The sequence below is a fragment of the Ictidomys tridecemlineatus genome, chromosome 5 (assembly GCF_052094955.1).
Source record: "Ictidomys tridecemlineatus isolate mIctTri1 chromosome 5, mIctTri1.hap1, whole genome shotgun sequence".
NCBI lineage: Eukaryota > Metazoa > Chordata > Mammalia > Rodentia > Sciuridae > Ictidomys > Ictidomys tridecemlineatus.
The window spans coordinates 63,661,960-63,676,182 of NC_135481.1; the positions used below are offsets into that span (position 1 = coordinate 63,661,960).

At 38.3% G+C, this 14,223-nt stretch overlaps 1 protein-coding gene across 8 annotated transcripts in view; it reads right to left on the reverse strand.

Annotated features, from left to right (window-relative positions):
* The window catches only part of Dcaf5 (DDB1 and CUL4 associated factor 5), a 97,482-nt gene that overhangs the window by 34,546 nt on the left and 48,713 nt on the right, over positions 1–14,223 (reverse strand). For all 8 annotated transcript variants that reach the window (XM_078050117.1, XM_078050116.1, XM_078050114.1 and 5 more), the window contains one exon: positions 6,824–7,037. In XM_078050117.1, the coding sequence (XP_077906243.1) occupies positions 6,824–7,037 (214 nt within the window). The remainder of the gene's footprint in view (positions 1–6,823; positions 7,038–14,223) is intronic.

The following is a 14,223-nucleotide window of genomic DNA, read 5'->3' on the forward strand; positions in this document are numbered from 1 at the left end:
AATCTTAATCAAAACTTGATAATACCTGAGTCTCTTAGGTTCTAGGAGTCCCATAAATCCCTTAATTATTATGTGTAAAACTATGTGGAAATGTGCATTTTTCTGAGATGAATGTTTATAGCTTTTGTTCTTTCAAAAAGTTCCATGGTAAGAAAGAGTTAAAATGGCTGCCTTAATAAACAAATAATTTTTGTTCTACCTTTTCTCTATAAAACAAAGTTTCTTAAAATATTCACTCCCTAAATAATACATCGAACGAATTCCTCTTCCACAACCTTCTGTATTTGATTCTTCCCCATTGCCCCAAAGAAGACCACATCACCACCTGATCTCAACACAGGTGGCAGCATGTCTATGAGGAAGAGGGTGTACTCATAAGCAAAATTAATCCTAAACTTAGTTTGGTCCTGCTACTGATTAGATCAGCCATTTCAAATTATTCTGGGCCTCAGTCTCACAGGGACATGAAACCTATCCAACTATTCCTAAAGGTCTGCAAGAGGCTTTAAATATAATAGTGGAAAAAAAAGTCAAGGAGATGAAAATAAAAATAAGTCTAAAAACCCAATACAAATAAAAGAATGGAACCCAAGTTGAATTTTCCTTTATTAAAAGTATATTTTTAGCAGAAGGCTGGGGCAGGAGGATCACGAATTCAAGGCCAGCCTCAGCAAAAGTGAGGTACTAAGCAACTCAGTGAGACCCTGTCTCTAAATAAAATACAAAATAGGGCTGGGGATGTGGCTCAGTGGTTCAGTGTTCCTGGGTTTAATCCCTGGTATCCCCACCCCCCAAAAAAGTGTATTTTTATTTCATATTTACATGGCATACCAGGCCCCCATGGAGGCATCATCAGGGCTGCATGGAGTTATTAAAAAAAAAAAAAAAAAGCAAAGTTATAACTTTATAGGGAGCTTCTCTGGCCTGGAGAGTACTGGTACATTCATGTATCTCTGCTCTACCCAGGCACCACCAACACAGAGTTTGAATGGTGATATGTCTAAGGCCAGGCCACATATCAAGGCCATTTTGCTGGATTTACAGAGTACAAGTCAGCTCTTCAGGCGATGGGGTAGGTTGGTTTCATTATCATGATTTGGGGCATCCCTGCCATCTGTCAAATTAAAAAGACCTATATAGATCTCAATGCTCAGATGCTCGAGTGCTCAATCCTTTCAAGAAAACTTAGTTTTACTATTGTTTCCTTCCTGATCCTTCTTTCAGTAAGACATGGGGATTATCAAGCCTACCATTAGATGAGACTAATGCAAGAGAAATTTTTAAAATGATAAGCCTGTCCACTTTCAGACACACATGCCTCTCGCCTGAAAGACTGTCTTCCCAGAAGCCTGAACTGCTCTGCTGGACTCACAATCTAGGATGAGAGCCATTTAAGGAATTGTGAAAGAAAGGGAACAAAAGCTGAGTGCTGCCTTACAAGTATGTGCCAAAAAGCTAGCAGGTGGAAACACTCTTTTTAAACTCTGTTAAGAAACTGACTCACTGAAGGCACAGAGAGGAATGAAACTAGGAAAAAAGAAAGAACATACCCATCTAGGCTTTAGGGAGAAAAAAAAAAATCTAAGTATGATGTGAAAGCAAAGAGAACACCTGGGTTCAGGAAATCTCCAGGAGAAGAAATGTTTTAGTATAAGATTCTTCACTATATTACAAGACTAGAAAGTTGCCTGGATTAAAAAAAAAAAAAAGGCAAGGAACTAGGCATGATGTGTACTTATAGTCTCTGCTGCTTAGGAAACTAAGACAGGAAGACCTCTTGAGGCCAGAAGTTAGGGGCTAGCCTGAGCAACATGGTAAGATTAGGTCCCAAAAGTTCAAGTGTTTAATTTGGGGTTGTTTCTGTTGATACCCAGCCAATCTGATGTTACTCCTGTCACCTAATTCAATGGTGTAAGTTATTAAACTTGAATAATTAAAATATTAAACTAGAAATAAAACATGTATTTATAGCCACAAGTAAGAAAGACAAATGCCCAGTAAAGAACTGCTTTTGGTCTGGGGTTGTGGCTCAGCAGTAGAATGCTTGCCTCTCATGTATGAGACCCTGGGTTTGATCCTCAAGCACCACATAAAAATAAATAAACAAAATAAAGATATTGTGTCCATGTATAACTAAAAAAATATTAAAAAAAAGAACTGCTTTCATCTTTAGCTGTGCTGTCAACTTTGGAAAAAGTATCCTAGTTTACCGTGTTGAGTTGGCATTGTACAGAAATTAACAGCCATATTGGTTTAGAAACATTAAACTTAATTTTTTTCCATTTGTACAGGGGTAATGCACTGTATTAAATATGTAAGGTCTTATCTACATGGGTTTGATTATAGAAACTAATAAAGTATTCTCTAAGAAAAAAAAACTGCTTTCATATTTTAAAAGATGGAGGGTAAGAAAGACACTAAGTTAGGAAACATTCAGCAGGAGTCAGGAAAAAAGAACTTGTCTTAACTCATCTATGAATTCATGACAAATCATAGAGCTAAACATGAGAAAAGGCATCCTATGAAAGAAGCACAGAGGTTTCAAATGGTGGCTCTAAAGCAATACACAGGTTTGTGTTATCCATACAATAAAGTTTGATTTTATTGCAATAATTAAAAAATGAGACTTCACATAAAAATCTATCTTCCCCTTTAAGAAAATCAGACCTCTAGCAACATGGAGGCTCACATGACAACAATGAGCTTAAACTGAGTAGAAGCTATCCCACTTTGATGAAATGTGGGCTGAACAGTTGGCCAGTTTGCACCACTCCTTACTGTGACTCCCAGCCTAATTCATTCATTTTTTTTTTTTCCGTCTGCCTTGCTACTAGTGGCATTAAGTTATGGCCATTTATACAGTGAAAAATGGTCTCTACTGAGAGCTCAAAAATCTGGGTTCTAGTCCTGACTCAGCTACAAAATTGTATATGTGGTTACTTATGTTACCTAATCTTTATGAGTCTCAGTTTTCTCATGCTGAAAGGAAGAGTTTGTACAAAATGCTCTCTAGTGGTTCTATGATTTGAAATCATCTATAATGGGGGCAATGAAAATGAAGACAACACAAAGTAGTTTCAACATATTTCATACTTTATTCTGAGTCAAATTTTTTGAAATTTCAATTTAATTTTGAGGTTAATGAATCCCTAGCAAACCTAGAATAGTCTAAAAAGAAGCACAGGTCCTCTGGAATAATATCTGGATCCATTTGTGTGGCCTGACTAATCTCTTTGTAATTAAAAGCCAGAAGACTATCTCAGATAGATAGGATCATTTATCTACTTTGCTTTTCTCATCCATTTTCATTCCTATTATGGGAATTCTCAAGATTCCTCTCTGGAATGGTTACCTAGCCATTGACTAAATGAAGAGTTTCAGAGCACAGAATCTCAGGCTACAGGCATTCCTAATCTATACATGAATGAGGTGACACTTTGTAATCCCAGCTACTTGGGAGGCTTAAGCAGGAAAATCATAGTTTCTAGACTAGCTGGAAGGAAATACAGCAAGACCCCATCTCCAAATACATACATACACATCAATATAAGGAAAAGGTAGACTTTGGAATCTAAAGGCAGCAAAAATGATACTGTCTAGACTAGTCAAACACACATTTCAGTCTTGCAAATCATACCAAACTGTGGCAGCTGCTGTTTAGCCCAGAGTGCGAAAAGTCAAGAGTCTTTAAATCACCTGTGAGAGACATTTTCCAGCACTGGGATATATTTGGTCTCCTTTGCGGCACTTAAAAATTATAAACTCAATTGATAGCTTCACTGTAAACCCATTATTAATTCATCCTCCCAAAAGTCCCTGAAAGTTGAACAGGAAATATGATACTTATCTGCATTTAGAATTAGAGGAGCCTTAGGCCCAGAAAGCCAAATACCACACGATGACCTATAGCTAAGTAATTAATAGAAAAGCCAAGTTTAAATCTCTGTATTTCCTATTCTCTTAGATGCCTCTAATAATCTATATGGGGGATAAGAAGAGACTTAGTCTGGTCCAAAGTCAGAGTCAATGACTGCATTCTCCATCATCCAAGAAAAACCACTACCCCAACCAAAGAACAGTGCAGCCTATCAGAAAGAATATGATTCCCATAAGCTTTCCCCTTAGAACAAAAGTCATAAATAATGAACTAGTCAAATCTGAATAGAGAAAACTAAAAGTCCTTCAATGTTTTTTTTTTCATTAAATATAAATGCAAGGCAAAACTAACTATAATTTCAATGTACATACCCAGGACCATCACAAAATACCTTGCCTGGCTCTGCCTCTGCAACAGCCCTAATGCTTTCTGAGCAAAATCGGTAAATATAATCTAGATCAGAGGTTTTTAACCAGGGGCAACATTCCCTTCAAGGGACATTTGGTAATACCCAGAAACCTTTTTGGTTGTGTGGAGGACAACAAAGGATAATATTATTGACATCTAGTAAGGAGAGGCCAGGAATGCTATCACCCATCCTACAATGCACAGAACAACCCCACACCACAAAGATTTATTCAGCTGAAACATCAACAGGGCTAAGGTTCAGAAACAATGGTCTAGATGTTGTCTACATTTTGGCCAGAGGAATTTGATCTGGGTCTTTTAAGGACTCCACAAGGACAGGCTTTGGCTGCTAATATACAGTCTGAAGAAAAACACAATATCCATATTTTTCAACTCTTGTCTTTCTTCTCAGCCAGTGTTCATGGCAATAAAGTCTTAAAAACTATTATTTTCTGCATGCTTTTTATTATTTAATGAAATAAGAATCACATGCATAAGTTGACAGAAGATAGAAGAATCAACAAAAGCAAAGAAGACTGAAGGAATAAACAAAGGTAGTGGTTGCAGGACTAGGTTGCCATTTCCACAGCCATATTAAGCTAAATCAACTATTTTTCATAGCAGACAATTCTCTGTTCTATTGAGAATCTGATCACCTCTTCTCTAGAAACTGATTCTTCCTACCTAAGAAACAAATTGCCTACAGTACCACATAAGCAAATAAAAACTAAGTCATATAGGTACTATGGCTTCCTCCAAAGATAACATTTATATAACTGAGGCCATCTAGTGGTTTCCAGTGTGGACTGAAGCTAAGTAGGCCATAGGACTGGAGTACAAATTCTGAATTTGGCTGGGTGTGGTAGCACATACCCTTAATCCCAGCTATTTGGGAGGTTAATTAAGGAGGAATGGAAATTCAAGGTCATTTTAGCAACTTAGTAAGACCCTGTTTCAAGCATGAAAAATTAAGCCAGGCACAGTGGTATACACCTGTAATCCTAGCAACGCAGGAAGCTTGACACAGGAGGCTTGTAAATCTGAGGCCACCCTCAGCCACTTAGTGAGACTCTATCTCAAAATGAAAAATAAAAAGGGCTGGGGATGTAGCTCAATGGAAAAATGCCCCTGGGGTTCAATCCCCAGTACCTACAAAAAAATAAACATTTTTAAAAGGTGGGTGGTGTTAGGATTTAACTCAGTGGTAGAACACTCATGGGTTAATTCCCCAGTTCAGCAAAATAAATATATTATCTACAAAGGGGGAAGTATCTATCTTGGAAAACTTGAATATTCTTATCTACCTACATGCAACTCAATTCAACAAGTGTTTATTCTACTCCTACTACATATACAAATCATTAAACTACTTAGGGAGTCTCTAGCAACTTCAGCCTAGAGAGAAAAATCCTACCCTTTAAAAAGTAGGGTCTTGAAAAGTTCTCAAAGAATTGTTTCTTTTGCCAGGCACAGTGGCATATGCCTGTGATCCCAGCAACTCAGGAGGCTGAGGCAGGAAGATCACGTTTGAGGCCAGCCTGGGCAACTTAGTGAGATCCTGTCTCAAAACAGAAAATAAAACAGGTAGGGATATAACTCAGTGGTAGAGCACCCCTGGGTTCAACATATAACTGAAAAAAAATTTTTTGTTTAGGCTTCTTATCCAAAAATAACAATAAGAGGTGGGGTATGTTATGTCAAAATGCGGCATTATTGATGAGCCCAAAGATGAAAATACTAAGCACCAGCAAGAAACAAAGGTTTTTTTCTTTTCTTTTTTTTAATCTGAATGTAAAGTAGCAATAAGATTGGTTTTCCTTGAGAAGAAAAAAAAATTGTTTATTTGATTTGCCTTTACTGACATCAGTTATTCAGGTCAGTACAACTGGTCACTAACACCCATTTCAGAACTTCTATGGCTAAGACAGACAAGCACCAAGAATGCCATGCATGCTTTTAAACTGCCAGCTTTAAAGCAACATCAGTATCTCTATTCCCAGTGACACTGAGAAAAGGCAGGAAACTCACAGCTTGGGCTCTGCAGACCCAGTTGTGATATGGCAATAACAACAAACAGAGTCAGCATCTGGCTGCCTCTTAAACAAACTTGCTCAGCCCATTTCATCCTTCAAAAAGATGCCATCTCAACAAGTCATTCAAGATACATGTCTCCTGTATGATACTTAAGATATTTCATTCATCACTGTGTTTTTTTGATATAAGAAAACTAAAACTGTCCCTTATCATTAGGTTGATTTTCCATAAACTCCTTCCTTTCTTTGGAAATGGCACATGCTTGGAATTTTAAAATCTGTTCAGAAATGTGGTAGAACTGGGTTACTAAGAACTATGTTGTAGCCAGTCTTGGTTTATGCTGTGTCTCATAATACCCACTGGTAGCGTGCATGAAGAAACTCACTAGGAAACCAGAATGTCTCTAGACTCTCACTGCCCTCAACTGTTTCCAGCTGACCAGGTGCTAAAGAAAAAAGAGACCAGGACACAAAGATATGGATGTAGGAGATAGAGGGCACTTACCTGGTCACGATCTCCTGCAAAACAGCAGCTTTTCATGGTGCATGAGTTGAAGTAACCCTGATTGTCAAACTGGAACACTGGCAGGCGGGAGTGGATGTCATAAAGTACAGGGGGCAGGCGACGCCGCAGGGCCAGGAGCTGGGTCCCATTGCTATTGAATCGCACACTCATGGCACTTTGGAGAGACAGGTTGCCACCATAGCGCAGGAGAGAACTAGAAAGCAGAAAGCATAGGGATTCGGCATAAGTCAGGCTAGACAAGAGTCTGCAAAACACACTGAATTTATTTCTTCACATGTGCCCAAAACCTCCTTCAGGCTTACAAATCGAAATTTCAGCAAAAGGATATTTCTATAAATCAGTTAGAAAGTAATAATGAGGATAAGAATTGCTCCTTGGTTGCATTAAAACAAATTACTTAAAATGTCAGGTTCCTTCAATCTTCAAAAGGCAAATTTAAGAAAAGGATAAAACACTTTGAAAAAAGAGAAATATTAAAATCATTAGATATTTTGTTTACCCAAGCTAAGTGCATACTCTAAGAGACACTCATCAAGACCCTGGAAAGGAGTCATGTCCACCTTAATGGCTAAATCATGGATGGTAAAATGACATATTTATCCTTTGTATTAGAGATACAAGAACCATCAGCAAGAACAATAGACATTTTATTCTATTCTGGATATTTTTTCAATAATAATCATAATTAAGCATAACAAGCATTTATTTTTTAATTTTCAGTCTTTTCTCACAATTTTTAATTCCATATGGCATAACCAGGGAGAAATTATTAAAGAAAAAATTTAATTTAGATGCAGAAAAAGTAGTATAACAATTGAAAAAGGAAGATGACTTGTTTCCCTTTATAATTCCCATATTTATATTTAGCTTTGAAATCTACTTTGGTAAATGCACACAATTTCATTTATCTAGCTTCACTAGGGAGTAGTATGTTTTGGTTAACCTAAAATTCCTTCTATAGTTTCATGATGTTCATAACATTTTAAAAAAAGTTATAGTATGATTCTAAATAATTTCTTCTGCTGATTCATAAGATACTTTCAATATTACAGTGAACTAGGATAGCCATGAACTTTAAAAATTACACAGTACTCATTTTATACAGTATTCGTTTTGACATACACATGTCTGTGTATGTCACATGTCCTCCTGGCAGTGATATAGTAACATAGCGTCCAGATGTTATTACTGAGGGATGACTGCCTGCCAACATGCCATAACCAAGTTCTCTTTTGTATTTTATGTTCACTTCTTGGAGCACTGAATTACTGGGTAGGAAAGAGAGGCTAAGTATATATGTCAGATATACTGGAAAAAGGAGGGCCATGTCAGAGCTAATAACCTGCTCTGCCTCACATAGACATTGTCATGAAAAGGAAGCAGTTTTAGAGAAAAAAAGGCTCATAAATTCTACAAATTATTACAGCAATGGAAAGAACATCAAGAATCTAACTAGAGCCTAACAGATTTAAAATTTTTTTGTATGTGTGTGTGGTACTACAGATTGAAATAAAAAGTGCTCTACCACTGGGCTATATCCCTAATCCTTTATATTTTTTTGAGACAGGGGTCTCATTAAGTTGCCAAGGCTGGCCTCAAACTTAAGATCACCCTGCTTCACCCTCTTGAGTAGCTGGGACTATAGAAGTGCACCATCACACCTTGCAGATTTGAAACATTTTAAAGAAGTTTTAGAAGCATTTAACCAGAGAAAACTTAAACTGCTATTTGTTACTGGAAGAAATAACACATTTTCTTTTTGGCAAGAGAGTGATACCACAGATTAAGGGGACAAGAAAGGAGATATTTTATGGGAACTTTAAAACATAGCAAGGTCATAAAAACAACCTGTACTACCACTACACTCAATCCTGTGTCCCCCCCATCCTCACAAATCAGTCTTCTCACCAAAGGAGGAACGCTCTGGTGCTATGGCTCTGTAGAAACAGGGTTGGGTAGAACAGCCTGAAATCCTCTTATGAGTGGAATAAAGGGAAGAAAAAAAGAAGAGACAGAAAAATATCCCTAGAACTCCAGACATCAAGGAATAGCCAGGTACCCCTGTAGTCCCCAAGTAATAATCCCTGCAGAGAAATGCTTTTATAATGATCCTAAACACAGACTACACTCACTCACATACACAGAGAACAAATGACAGGGCTGTTAGAATCCAGGCATTTCCTTTACTGGGTGCCCTGGCTGCCACAGGCATGTGGTGTTATCTAAACACTGAGCTCAAAAACAATAAGAGGCTTTCAATCCAAGATCAGCTTGGGGTGTGCAAATAAACCAGAATTCATAGGACTGGGGGAGGGGAGTAGAAACAAGACTCAACAGAAAGAAACTTGGCCTGCCCCACTAGCCATAGCAGCAGGATTTGCATCAGCCCAAGCACTTTGACAGGAAACTGGGGACTCTAGAATACGCTCTTCCTGTCTGTTAACAGGAACTTTCTCTGCCCATTCTCTGCCTCACTAGTCAGGCCTGTATAGAGGAATCTGCCCCAAACAAGCATGTGGGCCCATCTCATCTTGGTCTAAGCTACTTGACCCACCATTTGCAACACGGCCACACTACAGGGGTATGTTTGTGGACTTCAGGATAGTTACTAACTTCTCTCTTGCCTACACTTCTAGGCAGGGAACCTGATTCACACAATGAAGGTGCATAGGAATCTTGCTCCTAGAATGTTTAGGGGTGCAATCTACAGAACAGCAGTTACCAACATTGAATCTTTCATGTTTGGGTACAAAATTTTGATTCCTTCCAAAGGAATGAATGACACCTGAAATACAGAAAGTGATTAACTATAACTTCTCAGAAGGGCCTCTGAGCTGGTTATTCCTGGTGAAAATAAGGATGCTTTAGTTCACTAGGGAGAAAAGGCTTAAAAGTAGTTTGTCCTCATAGTTAGGATATATAATGTCAAAGAGTCCACAGTTCGTGGTTTCAAGAGTAATAGGCATAAGAAATCATCTAGAATTTTTTTTAAATATAGATACTTGGCATCCACCCCCAGATATTCTAATTCAGTCTGGGAAGTGGGCCCAGGTATTTCAATTTAACAAGGAACCCTGGTTCATTCTGATGCAGGTGACTCTCTAATGACACTTTGAGAAATGTGATCCCATTTTGGAATGGGAGTAAGGAGGCAAAATGAAAAGACAGAGAAATGATAGATTACCAGAATCTCAATGAAAAGTTAGCCACAATCACACAATATGGCGATTTTTACAGCCAAGTCTATTAGTAATGACTCCAATTCCTGTTAAGGTCAGAGTTACTCTCTACTAACAACACCCCCCCACACACACTCACACACCACCATTTTTTTCTGTCCTCAACATATTCCCTGTTGGAGAAGAAATTTCTCATTTCCTCTGGGAGAACCAAAGGTGTTTCTATGTAACAAGAATGCCTCAATCTTGATTTGCTTTCTGGATACTGATCCTGATGAGAGAGATGCTTCTATCTCCACTCCTCTAGAGAAATCATAAACCCCGATGATATGAGCAGTATCTTGAAAGAACTAGCCAAGCAAGTTTAAATGACTTCAAATAAAAACATTCCTATAGGAAAAATAAAATTCCCAACCTATCTTTCAACCAACTATTTGCTGTAAAATGCAACAGGAATGCAGTAGGAGGTGATCCAAAGGTCAGCATGCAAAAGACCTGAGGGAAAAAAGCAAGAGTACCCCTGAATATCAGGAAAAAGTCCTCACTGCATTTAGTTTATTGTTGCTTATTGAAGTTACAAAAACAATAACAAAAACTCAACTGGACTTCTTGAGAGAGAAAGAAAGAGAGAGAGAGAGAGAGAGAGAGAGAGAGAGAGAGAGAGAGATTGATTTTTTAATATTTATTTTTTAGTTTTTGGTGGACACAACATCTTTGTTTGTATGTGGTGCTGAGGATTGAAACCGGGCCGCACGCATGCCAGGCAAACGCGCTACAGCTTGAGCCACATCCCTAGCCCCTCAATTGGACTTCTTAATTGTTCTAACAGTGTAAAAGTACTTAACCAAGGTTAAAGCCTTGGAATAGAAGAAAGCAGGCTGAGGCTGTTTCCAGGAAAAGAGAGTGTTATATCTAGCACAATAAAGGAAACTGAAAACCTTCCAAGCCTATAAACCTAGATTACCATAAAACCATGGTTAAGTAGTTTATCTGATGCTGCCTGATAGTGTCTACAAGATTTTCCAAAACCCACTGGCATGAATTTCCCCATATTTTCTATGTGAAAGTTCTATAAGACTTGTGCAACATACGGAATCAAGGCAGTACTCCAACTCAGACATCAGAACTGGTTCATACTACATGCAAAGAAACATAAGTGAGGTCTTCCAGGTTGGGGGAAAGATAAAAACTTTCATCAGTTTCTACATCAGGACAGGATGACCTATATAAGGGACATGGGATATTCTGTACTTCCTATAACACAACTCTTAGAATACAACAAATCCTAGAAGATACTAGAACTAGGTAAAAGTGAGCAAATTCAGGGAGTCATAGTCCACCACTCATCCAATTCAAGTATGCTTAGGGTCCCAATAATCCTTTAGTCATTTCCTTTATATAAGCTGGAAGGGGGCTAAAGAACCTGGGTATGCATGTGGGTTCTCTCGGCTTTTTGTTTGTTTAGTTGTTGTTGTTTTTGTTTTTGAGATGGGGTCTCTCTATGTTGCTCAGGCTAGACTTGAATTTCTAGGCTCAAGCAATCCTCTTGTCTCAGCCTCCCAAGTAACTGGGAGTACAGGCTTATGCCACCATGCCTAACTTTTTGCTCTTTTTCTAAAACAGTACAATCCTCAGTCTCAAGACTGAAATGTCTTTAAAGGAATTTAAACTGTTGGGCAACTAGTCCAAGAAAAACTCATGGTATTCTGTGACTAAACAAATTTATTGTTCCCTGAATATGATTCACCACTAAGCTTCTCTGGCTTAAAATATATTTATGAGTTCGGTATACTTGTTGAGTATCCAGAAATTTAAGTTTTACAGAGTTTGGCAGAAGGGTTTGACTCAATTCCTGTTTAGGAGGTCTTTGAATAATTAAATGGCATATATGGCCCATCCATTAAGCAAACATGAATGGCAGGCAACGTGGTATTTCTAATCTTCATCTTCCAGAACCAATCATGCTCAGAGCTAATGCATTCTAGAGGCCAGGTTATTGCTTCTGGCCCAGAGATCCCAAAAGTCACACAGCGTCAAAACAGGCATCTAAATAAATTAAGAGGCAGTACCATAACAGTTATCTTCTAGGATACTTACGACTTTCTCACAGGATTAAGAACTTAATATTTAGTCATTAGAGTTCATCAGATGGCCTGGCTAATTAAAAACAAAAACAAAACCCTTTACCACAAGCTTTGTAAAATAGGAGTTTGGTAAGCAGCCACTTAATCTTCATCTTACATAGCATCAGCCCTGACCTCACAGTGTATAAAACTGGGGAGGGAGAGTTCAATGAATAGTGGTTGTTAGGAAGAAGAAAAAAGCAAGTAGAAGGAGGTAGATTAGGACGGCAGTTGCTACAGCAACAGTAACAGTGCAGGAGTGGGTGGGAAGATATGCAGATAAATAGGCAGTTCCTAATGGCAGGAGAAGAAACTGGGATGGGTTCACCGAGTGCTGGGTGACAAGGCCACAAAACTAGAGGAATGTTAAAGAAGGAAAGAAGCAAAGTCAGGTGGGGGATGGGGGGCCGAGGGAGGAATCCTAAGCAGATGAGGGTCAGAAAACAAAAATTACAATTTAGTACTTTGTAAAATTAACTCTTATACAAAGAGTTGAAAACAAATGAAGAGAGGAAGGGAGCTGGGGTTGTGGCTCAGTGGTAGAGAGCTTGCCTTGCACATACAAGGCCCTGGATTCAATCCTCAGCACCACGTAAAAACAATTAAAATAAAGGTATTATGTCCAACTACAACTAAAATAAATAATTAAATAAGGAAGGAAGGTCAAGGCAAGAAGTCTTTCTTCAAACTGCTGATTGATGAGACAGGATAATACAGGAAAATGGCTTCTTTCCTACAGGAACAATTCACTGAGAATACATCTGAAAACCAAAGTTGGCAATAATATGAATGTTTCAGAACAACGGCTTTTAAATGTTTTCATAGTAATCCTTTGTACTAAATACATTTTACATAGCATCCCAGTACACCCACATTCTTTCAGTATAAATTTGTCAAATGATGCTTACCATCTACTATATATGCAATGCACTTTCCTTCCTTCCTTCCTTCCTTCCCTCCCTCCCTCCTTCCTTCCTTCCTTCCTTTGATTTCATGACCCACTACCATGAAAGAGCATGCTATCTAGTCCCCCTGCTTCCACTCTTCCTGAATCCCATCACATTATTGCTTTGCTGAAAAACCTCTAATGACTTCCCATTTCATCCAAAGTAAAACCCTGATTCTTTACAATGTCAATAAGGCCTTAGATAATACCACCTACCCTCATCCCTTATGTCTCTGACCCTAGAACTCTCTTCGTACATTACTCTAACCACATGGTGCCTCTTTTACTGTTCCTAGAACATGCCAGACATGCTCCTGCTATAGAGCATTTGCACTCATAGATTCTATAGCCTGAAATGTTCCTTCCCAAATATGAGTTATCTTTTCTGGGTGCATCTGAACCTTGAATAATATTAGGTACGTAATAGGCATTTAATAATAGCTGTTGAGTAAATGACCTAATAGATCATGAACAGCAGCAGTATGAAAAACTCTTGACTTAGAACATTAAAATAAAAATGCTCAAGGTTTACACAGCTCCTGATATTTGTCTGACCACAAAACTCAATCCTAAGAGGCAAGCAGCAGAGCAGCATAAAGTTACAGAAATAGGGACCAGGGTTGTGGCTCAGTGGTAGAGTGCTCACCTAGCACGTACTAGGCACTGGGTTTGATCCTCAGCACCACATAAATGTAAAATAAAGACATTGATTGTGTCCACCTAAAAAAAAAACCTAAAAAATAAATATTAAAAAAAAGAAAAGTTTCAGAAATAGGAGTAGGTACACAACTGTGGCTCACAAAATTTGCGAATGACAATTCAGGTTTCCTTCTCTTCACATGATGCCCCTTTCATCCTTCAAGAGAGGTAAATGAATCCATTGCTAATCACTTACGTGGCCAACAAAAAGTAAGAATTTAAGTATGCCTAGCTTATAATCCCAGTAGCTTGAGAAGCTGAGGCAGGAGGATCATGAGTTCAAAGCCAGCCTCTGCAACTTAATGAGGCCTAAGTAATTCAGTGGGAACTTGTCTCAAAATAAAACATAAAAAGGGGTGGGGATGTTGCTCAGTGGTTAAGCACCCTGGGTTCAATCTCTGGTACAAAACAGAAAAGAAAAAAAAAAAAAGG